Source organism: Vairimorpha necatrix, chromosome 5, assembly GCF_036630325.1.
Source record: "Vairimorpha necatrix chromosome 5, complete sequence".
Lineage (NCBI taxonomy): Eukaryota > Fungi > Microsporidia > Nosematidae > Vairimorpha > Vairimorpha necatrix.
The window spans coordinates 813,781-826,055 of record NC_088820.1 but is presented as its reverse complement, the minus strand read 5'-3'; the positions used below and the strand labels follow the sequence as shown (position 1 = coordinate 826,055).

Sequence of the window (12,275 nt, the reverse complement as noted above, 5' to 3'; positions counted from 1 at the left end):
ATATTTTCTATGCATTTTTCTGACGAAAATTGCTATTATGATCATGTTTTTTTTTTAAAAAAGTTGTAATCAAGAGAATTTTAAAAAATCTCATTTGTCGGTTTTTAGGCATACTTATCAATTCCATAATATAATATTAATAGCTGTTTTGTAGTTAGAATTAAGAGGCCTTGCATTATTATTATCAAGCAATGTTTAAGTCGGTATGCATTATCGCATTTTATAAGAATCTTATTGACATTCAGACGCTATCAAATAGCAAAAAAAGCATCATCTATTATTAAATCAAATTAAAATTTACCTGGTTTAATTGTTTTCTATAAAATTCAAATTTTTAACAGCAAAAGAATTTTTGTTTACATCAATTTGTTGAGATACAACAAAATCTTAAATAGAGCTCTAAATAAAAAATGTTTCTAAATGTTAATATCATTTAAGTAAGATTTAATTCATGTGTATCACTAGCTTCAATTTGACACCGAAATACGTTTATAATAGAAGCTAACCTTTTATTAATCATATTTATAAAATTTCACGATTTTATGATTCTTTTTGAGCTCGCGTTTGCATATATTTGAATTCGCTATGATAAACAAGAAATACTCAAAACAGCAAAAAAAAAAGATTTTTTGTTATTAATGTAACAAATTTCTTAACTAAAAACCGAGTTAAAGTTATATATAATGAATAACAGTGCGATAAAAGCAAATTTTCTTATTGTGAAACCCCATACTATAATTATTTACGCTCAATAAAATCCTAAATGACAACATAAATGGTTCTAACTTATGCTTGCCATGATAGAGTCTATTTTTGGTTAAGATACAAAAAACTTTTTATTCAAAATCGTTTAAGTTTTATTAATGATTTTTTGATAAAATTAGCTGTGTTGTTAGTATATAATGCCAGAAATTGTTGAGGTCTATATTTAACTTTAATTTTTAGTAAAATTTTTGTGCTTTCTAACTTATAAAAATTATAGAAACAATATAATACTCACTTAGAAGGTACCAGTACGTACAAAAATAATAATAAAAGAAAAATAAAACGAATCTTGAATTACGTTTTTATTAATATGAAAAAAACTTTCCTATGGCCCAGATTCTATTAATATCACTGTAAAACTAATATATAAAATAAATAAAAAACATTTATTTTAAAAAAACTCAAAGCTGTTTTTTATCTTTTAAAATTATAGAAATTATCAAAAATATGTTAATGCGATTGAACAGAACGAAAAATGCAGCCTATCTTTTGCATTGGTCAAAAATAGTGAAGAATAAATATAAATCATATAGAACATTATGCTAAAAAAATTAGTTAAAGTATGATTAAATTAACACGGAACATTATACTGCTAGATTAGTATTTTATACAGAGGCAACCCTTCATTTCAATTACGGCAGTCATTAAATTAATATAAAGCGTGTTTAAGATATCAAAAAATTATCATCTCTACACATATAACAAAATTTAAGAAATTCAAGAAAAACTATAATTCATTAATGTTTTAACACCATTATATATATGATCTATATTTAAAACCATATACAACAAAAACTTCAACAAGTATTCTTTGTCTGATAGTTTTATATAACCTAATATAATTTATAATTTGATTTATTAATTAGTATAAAAAAATTATAAAAATAGTCCTCGAGCGAAGAATCTCTTAAAACAATTTTTAAAAAAACTAAAAGGTTTCAAAATATTCTTTAATTTTTAGCAATAAAGAAGTAAATCTATTTGAAATGTTGAGGGTTATCTTTAGTTATGATAAATAAGACACATTGACCTTAACACACAAGGAAACAACAACTTATTATCATATTATGGTAATAAAGAAAGGCGGATAAAATATTTCTCAAATAAAAGTACACTTTATTTACACGTATAAAGCTATTTTTTACATTTTATCGAAGAAAAATAGAAAAAGTAAGAATTCGAAAGTATTAGTTCCAGATTTCTACAAAATAATTGCTTGTTGTTTAAAATATGTCAAAAAACACCAGAGTGTTTACTTTTTGTAAATTCGTCAATAATATTACCACAGTTTCACAAGTCTATTGTTCATATATGATCTTGATAGAGGTTTTCATATGAAAAAAAAAATCTAAGTAAACATTATTCGACATAATATAAAGAATATGTTAATCTTTTAACTCTAATATTTTAGAAAGTTTTGTCTATTACTCTTTACTCCAAATATTTTCAGCGTGTATTATAAATCAAAAATAAATCTAAAAAACATTATGAAGATTAATCAAAAATCTAGTTATCCGATCATGTGACTCATACAAAAGCATTAAACTGCAATTAATATTTATTTTGTCATTAATTATGTAAATTTGTAGATTGATTTAAAATACAAGGTTGCCGCTGGCATCATGGAAAAATAATATGTTCTTTGAGTAATGAGAAAAAATGATACCTTTTGTCCGGCATAAAAATAATCTATGCAGTTTTTTATTTTGTTTAGATTTATTTAGATCGAAAAAATTTTGTCTTCTATTACTTTTACAGATTCATCATGCAATTTAATGCCCGAAACTTCGTTAAAAATATGTAATTTTTTTTTTATAGGCAACTTCTTTCTAATTTTCTTTATGCTTAGTTGATGTCTTGCTTTTAGTGTTTTATTATTTTTTATTTCACATTCTAATAATGTTTTAACAATCTTTGGCAATTCACTTACGCAACTTCTTTCTATATTAGCTTTTATATTGAGATTTAATTTGTGAAAGAAGTTTTCTATTTCCTTGTTTTTATATTCATTTACTAAATTTGGATTTACAATTTCAATTTTTCTAAATAATACTTTTATTCTTAAATTATTATATATTTCTTCCATTGCTTTTATGCCTTCTTCTCTTAACTCCTTTTCAAATTTTAAACTTACTTTATCATAAAATATATTTTTTACTTCTTTATTTGAATCAACTGTTAGTATTTTATTTAATGAAACTCTTTGTATTAGTTTGTGTATTTTTTGTATTATTTTCATAGATTTTTCTTTTTCAGAATCTTTTCGCGTACTTCCTAGTAATTTTGCTCTAATTAGTTCATTATTCTGTAATATATCGTTTTTTTTCAATTTATAATTAGTTATGATGTCGTTTTTTATGGTATCACATTTGACCCATTTACACTCACAATAATTATTTTCTGATTCTGTAAATAATGTTGCTAACTTTAGAATATGAAGCCATACGTCATATTTAAATTCTTTAATATCGATATTATGCCAACCTAAAACTTCATAATATAATTTTGTAACATAAATATTATCTTTTCCTAGTTTTTTGTATGGATCAATCGAAGATTTCGATTGATTTTGCTCTTTTAATCGAATAAGATCCCAAATTTTAATAAATGTACTAAATATTTTGTCGTGTTTAACGTCATTTTCATTTATGTAGCGTTCGAATTCCAAGAGTAGACAAAATTTAATTGAATAAAAATTGGGCGTATGTTTTAATATTTTTTCTAAAAGTTGGGTCTTGTTAAATTCAGCTTGTTCATCTTTTCCTATTATTTTATTTAGTTCATTTCCATCTATTATTCCATGATGCAATAAAAAATGGGCAAAGATTATATTTAAAGCTGCGCCTGGCCTACTAAGAATTCTTCCTAGTAGAAACAATAATTTGTTTCCCTTTTCCATAACTTTATATAACATACCAATACTTTTTACAATAATGTCTTCATTTTCTATTACAGATATTTCTTTAAATATTTCTTTAAATTCCGTAAAAATTTCATTTTTAATAATCATTGTTGTACTGTTAACGTTTGAATTTGTATTCAGTGAATAAATGAAATCTCCAGCCTTCTGTTTAAATTTTATTTTATCTTTTAACATAAAAATTTTAAATTTAGTTTTGGCCATAGTAATTTTTTTAGATGTACAAATCCAGAAACATGAAGGCCTTGTATCAATCTCACTAACATATACGAGCTTATGTAAATCGTAAAAATAAGTACCTATCTTTTTTTCGGGATTATTAACATAAGAAGATTTCCACTCAAACAAAGATACAAGCTTTTCGGGATCAAGTTCTTGAAGATTGATTTCAAAAAAATAAAATATTTTTTCGGCTCTAATACATAGATTTATACGACGTTTAACATCTTTATCCTTCCTTCTTACATATATAACGGGGATTTTAATTGGTTCATCATTTCCATCAATACTAAAGTCTCTTATTTTTTCAAACATTCTTCCCCACAAAAAATCACTTCTAATAATGTATGTATAATAAAAATCCGGCTTAAAAAAATTTTCTTTGATCTTATTATTTGCTTCTTTTAATAGCATGATTATTTTCTTAAAAATTTCTGACGACCTAAACTTTTCCTTACTGTATATTAATATGATATGGTTAGGGTTGTACTTTATATGTGCATTTAATATATTGTCTTCAATCTCATGGAACAAATCTTTAGGTTCTTTGTAACCCTGTTTAATTTTTATAGTATGACATTTTAGTTCATTATTAGAATTGTAAATTTTTATTTTTATGTCTAGTTCAGTCCCGGATGATAAATAGTCTTCAGATAAGTAGACTATCATGTATCGTTTTTCTAAATTTATTGTGCAGTAGTCTCCTTCATCTATTTTATTTATTATTGCAGTATTAAGCTTATTATACACATGTTGACATTCTCGTGTAAAAAATAATACAGATAAATAAGTAAAAATTTTCATGGGGAAAAAAGAAAATTTATTTTTATACGGAACTAGATGATCTTTAAAAAAAATTTAAATTGATTTTTGAACAAACATTTTAGCAAAATATTGCGATGATCAATCAATATATACAATTTAGATTGTGTATAAGTTTAGTGTTATATATGAAAAAAAATTTAAACTTTTAAAAATAAGGTTTTATTGTCTTTGTTAATATATCAAATTTTTCAAAACATTTGACATCTGCCCATGACTTGATTTCAAAATCAAAGCAAATAAACACATGAATATAAAATGATTGATTTTTGCTGTCAAATTGGTAACTTATTGTTGGTAGTATAACATGTCAAATCTCATCCAATTATTTATCAAATGACATTCGATACAAGATATTTGCATGTGATATTTGGACTATAAATTCCGTAAAAAATAACAACATGTTTTCTAATAACAGTTTTACGTACAACACTTATTTTATAAATCCATGCTCATCAATCTTACATAATTTAAAATTGTCCCATAAGATAATAAATGGGCTAAAGTCCACTTTAGCACGCAAATTTCGATATGGGGTTTTTTGTGTTTTTTGCCGCTTTTTTCCAAAATGGGGGAGAGAAAATGTTGAGGAAGGAACAAAAATTAATATTAGAACAATTAATTTAATAATGCATCAAAAACAGAATTGGAATTATTTCTCTGGAGCATATATTTAAATAAATAAAGTTTTGCACTATTAACTGATCTATTTCTATTAAGTATAGAATTTTTTAGTGAACGCCAATTACCTTGTATGGTATTGGTATGAACTCCCGTATTTTGGTCCCTAAAATACAATGAATGATTAACCATATGGTGATGAAAAAATATAGTACCCAAAAAATTGTATTTTTTTTTCTCTTGCAAGTAAGAGGTAGGGAGAAACCTTACATAGGGACCAGAGGGAAAAGGGTGTGATCCTCATCTAACTGGTACTGTGAGATTCTTACTCACTAAAGCTCCCTCAATACAACTTGCCGTTGCAGAAGGCTCCGCCGTGTCCATTGGACTTTGGCTCAAGGAGGACACTTTCCATTTATACCTCAAATCGCGTCCAGAGTGACCTCACAGCGGATATTCTTAACGTGAATGGCTATCTATAACCCGAGGAGAGACATTATCGTATGACTCAAAGGTCTCCACAATCATCCGTATTGCACACGCGGCTCCTTACACGACCACATCACCAGCCCGGCGTTTTTTATTGGGCTGCGTTGACCACCAGTCTCCCACTAGTTTCGGCCACCGTGTTACAGGATCTTGTAGGATAGGGTCCACGAGACCTTCTATTGCCCTACTTCGTCTAGTCTTTTAGTTAGCTCTAGGATACCACTCTAGAGCGCACCGGCCATGGGCTCCAACTAGGCCGTACCCATTAGTTACTTTTATGTATCATTATGTCACCACAAGGGTGATACTGTTTTTTGGCCCCGAGGTGCGTTTCTACACTATATGCTTATCCCCTTGTGGCTGGACACACACAAGTTTCATCGAATCAACTTAATGATTATCGTGGACATTTTCATCATCTGAGTTGTTCCAACTGCATCATAGAAAGTAGAAACAATTTGGTGCCCTGGGAATCGAACCCAGCCACTGCGTAATAAAAGCATTGCCTTCTACCACTGGTTAAGGGCATCTTTTTTTACGTAATAGTTATCGTTCTTCTTTTATAGATCTAAAAATAAATTTTTAATCCCAAAACAATGAATTACACCTAGACCTTTAAAATTATATTGAATGTGTCCGCTTTTGTAAAGAATACAAATGATCATGTATATGTATTTTGTACATGGAATTTATACTTAATAACATTAAACGTACGACATTATTTTAGTTAATATTCGATTAAAAGTAATATTTCACTGTGTTTTAGATTTGCCTTTTCCAGCCGTACTTGTCTCGTGTAAGTCTGGACTTATTTTTGACGATAGATCAAAAAGTTTTTGTTATAATTATAGATACAATATCTTTAAGCAAATTTCTCACAAAAAAAGTAAAACCAACACGCTGCTTATGTATTTAAAAAAATAAAGAAAATACGGGCGAGGGAGTTCCGCCGCCCTATATATAGGCTTGATTATTTCATACGTAACAGATTTGTAACTTCTTCTAGAAATATAGTAAAATAAGGGAGAACGCTATATCTAAATATGTCATTTGGTCTTGAATCGAACGCCCAAGAGTATTTCTTGATTAAAGAAGAACTTACATTTAATTAAGTACGGGCATGTTATATATAAACCTTCGAATCAAGTATAAGCTCCTATACTATCCAACTAATTTTTGCCTCTATATAGCTAGTTTAACACATGTTTTTATCATTTTTTATAAATAAATTCATTAAAAATTTGTTTGGTTTTTAATTTGAATTATGACATGTTTATGGATTTATTGTAAGATTAAGCTATAATAACATAAATAAAACTGTAAATTCTTATTAAAGTGAAAAATTTTATCCATAATATAATAAGACTATAAACAAACAGTAGTTATTTTTCTCCAGAAAAAAATTTATACCCATTTTTGACTAAATTTAAATTTATTTTAAGAAGCATTTTATTTTTAGACTTTTTAAAAATCAAAATATTGTTGCACAAATAAAACATAATTTTCATTTATTAAAATTTTATTTTTCTAATTAACTTTAATTTATTTTTAACTTTCTATAATCCCATAAATTACTCTTCCTCTTCTTCCCCTTCTTCATCAATGCTCATGCACGTGTTATATCCAAGTCTTCCAAAGAGTAACATAAAAGGCGACTTTCTCGTAGTAGAATGTACGGCAGTGTTATAGTCATAAACAACTTTATTAATAATCATAGTCCACCTCTTACTATTTGCCCCTGTTTCCCCGTGCAGATGCTTCTGCAGATATCTATTAAGAGTCTGTATAAACCTCTTAATCTGCCTGCTATACTGGGAATCACACCGCCTTTGATTAATAAGCAATATTTTATGTTTTTTGCAAAATTCTACCATTTTTGTATCCCTAAACTCCTGTATTCTTTCACATTGAAGCACACTAGGAAAGCCCAGCATGTAGAAGGTCTTTTCTAATTGTGCTACTATTTCGACGGGAGCTTTGGTCTCCAAGGCAGATGTATAAGCGTACTTTGTGCGTACATCTAACGCCGTGAGTATCCAACTCATCCCATCATTTTGGTCGCTATAAGACTTCATATCGACAAGATCAAGTATTATCCTTTCAAAAGGTCTATAAGCCAAAAGTTCGTTACTTTTTTCCTCAACTTTGGGAAGATGCCCGTTGCAGACATCGCATTCCCCGAACACCTCTTTTGTAATACTTCTTGGAATATTATGATATAATTCTGTGCACCTTTTAAAGAGACGAAAAGAGTCTAAATGGCCTTGGTTATGGATCTTCCGTGCTTCTTCCTTTAGAGTTTCCAAATCATCTGTTACTAATACTTTTTTATGGGCTCCATTTGAAACTTTAAGGAAAAGAATGTCGTCTATAAGAATGAAATATTCAGACTTCTTTTTTAGATGAAATTTTTTTTTAGAGCCAACTTCCTTAGGGGAAATCTCCCCCTTGAGGAAAGCTACAATTTGATCGTATTCTTTTTGAGTCCTTACTAGCCGCATTGGGGTATAAAAAAATAAATAAGAAGTATACTTGTAAATGAAGCTTTTATACTTACATGTATTTGTTTATATATTCAGAGTTGCATTGTGTTTATTAGATTTCTACAAAAAAAATGTCTTGTTTTTGTAATCTTTCCAAAATATATGGACAAAGGCGGCTATTTTTAATTTATCTAAGCTTTATGAATTTAATCTACGAAATATATTCTATAAAAAGGATAAGTCGCGCGGATTTGGTATAAAAATAATTAAAGTTAATAGGCAAGTTAAGGTGCGCATGGGAGTAAAAATCATACTTTAAAATATTTAGGTAGTATAATTTGGTGCAAAAAAATCCGGTATATAAATCGCGCGAATTTGATACAAATAAAACATTTTAAAAAATGATAAGTCGAGCGGATTTGATACTTTTAAGTTGTTAGGCGAGTCGCGCGAATTTAATACAAAAAAATCATTTTAAAAAATGATAAGTCGGGTGGATTTGATACTTTTAAAATGTTAGGCGAGTTGCGCGAATTTGATACAAAAAAAATCATTTAAAAAAAGATATGTCGCGGATTTGATACTTTTAAGTTGTTAGGCGAGTCGCGCGAATTTGATACAAAAAAATTATTTAAAAAATAGATAAGTCGGGCGGATTTGATACTTTTAAGTTGTTAGGCGAGTTCCGCGAATTTGATACAAAAAAATCTTTTAAAAAAAGGTAAGTCGGCCGAATTTGATACTTTTAAGTTGTTAGACGAGTCGCGCGACTTTTTTAAAAAAAATCTTTTAAAAAATAGATAATTCTCGCGAATTTGATGCAAAAAAAAATAAAATTTGCGCGAGTTTGAAAAGAATTTTTTTAAATTTGTAAGTCGCGCGAATTTTATAAAGATTATTAATGTAAACTTGTTTAGATATTTTTTCAAATTTCAATTCTTTTTATTCAAGCCATTCAATATGTTTTGGATCTTTCTCTCCTTTAAATATCACTGTATGTCCTCCAAAGCAGTCTCTCATACACTGTATCATATTCCCATTACTCTCTTTTTCTCTCATACCCAATACATAATTATAACATGAAGATATTGTCGGTATAGGAATACCTTTCAATGTAGAATATTTTACAAGATTCTTTAGACTGTAAATATTCTTATTAAAAATTTTAGCGAATGTTTCACTTAACTCAAAATCTTCTTTAGTCTCACTTGTAATTTCTTTCATAGTTTTAAGAAATGTTCCTCGTAAAATGCAGCCATTGCTCCAGACATCGCACACTTTGCTGAGGTCTTTGTCCCATTTGTAATTATCAGATGCGATATTTAGTAAATTAAATCCTTGTACATAAGAAATAGCTCTACAGAGATAAATACTATTATGAATATCTTCTTCGCTTAAATCACAGGACTCTTTACTTTCAAAAAACCATTTAGTGCTCAATTCGTCCCTGACACTTTTTCTTGAGCTGATCACTCTAGAAAAGGTTGATTCTACCACTGTTATAGCAGGGACATTCAATTCTACTGCTTCTGTGATGCACGCCTTCCCTGTGCCTTTTTGCTGAGCAGAATCTTCTACTTTATCAATTAAAAATTCATTATTTTCTTTTTTAATTAAAATTTTACCTGCTATTTCTAATAAATAACTTTTCAAATCATTATCATTCCATTTTAAAAACAAATCAGAGATGTATTTGTTATCTTTTTTCATATTTTTTAATATATTAAAACATTCAGCAATAATATCCATATCACAATACTCAATCCCGTTATGAACCATTTTGACAAAATGGCCTGCGCCGTCGTCTCCGAATCTTTCACAACATTTCATATTAGAAATTTGCGAGTCTGTCGAAATATCATCAAAAACTTTTTTCAATAATTTCCAAACATGTTCTTTACATCCTACCATAATAGACCCACCATGTCTTGCACCGAGTTCCCCGCCTGAAATACCTGCGCCGACGAAATTAAATTTGTAATTTTTAGTTCGTCGTATTGTATCTTTAAAATATGAATTTCCTAGATCAATCGCCACGTCTTCTTCGTTTAAAAAATTTGATAATTCGTCCAAGATTTGGTCGATTATGTTGCCTGCAGTCAACATAATAAAAATTATTTTTTTCGTTTTTATATTAGAAATAAGGTCTTTTATATTTTTATGAGGAATTATTTTTGGATGATTTTTTATTAAAGATTCAGTTTTTGAATAAGTTCTGTTGTAGACATGAAGTTTATAATTTTTATCGTCTAGATTTTTCGCCAGGTTTCTTCCCATGTTTCCCAAACCAATAAGACCGATTTCCATTATAAGAGGGGGGTTTATTCCTTTAAATACATTGAAACAAATGTTTCAATGTTTGTTTGTAAATAAAAAGATGTCAAGCTATTAAATTTAATTAGTTGACCTTTTTAAAGTGAATTTATCCAAGTTTTTCTAAACTAAATATTATGTCGTCACATTTGACAGGTATTTTTAAAAAATATATAAAATGTTGTAATGTATAATAAGATAAGTGTAATATAATTTATCCAATATAATTTATCAAAATAATTTTGTCATGTAAAATTTATCAAATAAAATTTACTATTTTGTCATTTAAATATTTATTTTTTGATCTATTCATTTTTAGAACTTTTCCTCGTATTCATAAATATTATTTCCATATGACACAAAAAATCCATTTTTATTAGCAGCCACATGCCTAGTTTTATTTAATTCAACAGATCTGTGTTTTACATCTAAAATTATTTCTTCTTTTTTCCCAGTAAGCAAATCTATACAATAAACTTTATTTCCAAATGTGCCTGTGAAGGCACATTTCCCATTTTCAGAAATTTTAAATTTCTCATAAATTGCATCTGAATTTAACATTGACGGGTTTTCATTTATTGTCTCAGAAATTGTTATTTTATAAACATTACTTGATGGATTTCTTATATCTGTTAAAGTGACATTATTTAAACTTCTACTTATTATCAAATTTTCATTTATAAATGAGAAATCAGAGATGGGCTTAAATGCCCCATCTCTGATTTCTAAATCATTTGTAGATAAAGTCAAAATCTTAGTAGATTTTGTAGATTCCCTTAAGTCATTTAAGATTATTTCTCCATTTGTAGTAGAATACCCAAAGACAGTGTTTAAATGTTCACTAAATTTACTAGTATTAATTACATAAACTAAATCTGTATGTTTTAAGGGTTTTATGTCTATTAAAGTAAAACACCCTTCTAATTTATCAGGTCTCCATAAATTTACAGTCAAATAATCTGAAGAAATGAAATATTGATTATCATTATTCAATGATATAGAATTACACATATACCCATGAATATTATTAAATTCTCTTATAAGATTATGATTATATTTATCTGTTTTTATATTATTAATATTATCTAATGTACTTAAATCATTTCTAACTTCATAAATTTTTACATCTCTTTCATTACTAACAATATTTAAATTTGTAATTCCTCCTGTTTCCATAAAATCAAAAGCTGTAATTTTCGCATTTATATCACAACTTTCTAAATAATCAAATTTATGCTTAAAATAAATAGAATCATAAATTTTATAATTAGAATAACAAATTATAGATCCACTTTCTGTACCTACATATAAATTATTTTTATATAATAAATTTGAAATCTCAGATTTTGATTTGTTTTTTGACTGGTCTATTATAAATTTGTTCTTGTTTATCCACATTTTCTTATTTTTACTTGCCCTGAAATTTTATAATTTTTAAGAAATTTTTTTCTAAAATTTATAAAATTTATTTTTATGCAGGAAATATCTTTTATATTAATTTATTAATTTGTTTGTTTTTTAAATTAAAACAAACAAACTCTGTATAAAGTGACGGATTTTCACTCTCCATACAAATGTAATTTTATAATTCTATATGCATATCATATAATATTTATGCATATTATATAATATTTAATATTTTG

General features: G+C 27.4%; 3 protein-coding genes across 3 annotated transcripts; all 3 read right to left on the bottom strand.

Moving 5' to 3' along the window:
- Positions 1-2,485: 2,485 nt before the first annotated feature.
- VNE69_05164 (uncharacterized protein) lies at positions 2,486-4,708 on the bottom strand (the record flags this gene model as incomplete). The annotated part of the gene is made up of 1 exon (XM_065473648.1): positions 2,486-4,708. The coding sequence occupies one exon, from the start codon at positions 4,706-4,708 to the stop codon at positions 2,486-2,488; it is 2,223 nt and encodes a 740-aa protein (XP_065329720.1).
- A 4,553-nt stretch (positions 4,709-9,261) lies between these two features.
- Positions 9,262-10,626, bottom strand: VNE69_05163 (6-phosphogluconate dehydrogenase, decarboxylating (gnd); the record flags this gene model as incomplete). Its single annotated transcript, XM_065473647.1, has 1 exon — positions 9,262-10,626. The coding sequence occupies one exon, from the start codon at positions 10,624-10,626 to the stop codon at positions 9,262-9,264; it is 1,365 nt and encodes a 454-aa protein (XP_065329719.1).
- A 321-nt stretch (positions 10,627-10,947) lies between these two features.
- Positions 10,948-12,030, bottom strand: VNE69_05162 (serine/threonine-protein phosphatase 2A 55 kDa regulatory subunit B (CDC55); the record flags this gene model as incomplete). Its single annotated transcript, XM_065473646.1, has 1 exon — positions 10,948-12,030. The coding sequence occupies one exon, from the start codon at positions 12,028-12,030 to the stop codon at positions 10,948-10,950; it is 1,083 nt and encodes a 360-aa protein (XP_065329718.1).
- Between the last annotated feature and the right edge of the window lie 245 nt (positions 12,031-12,275).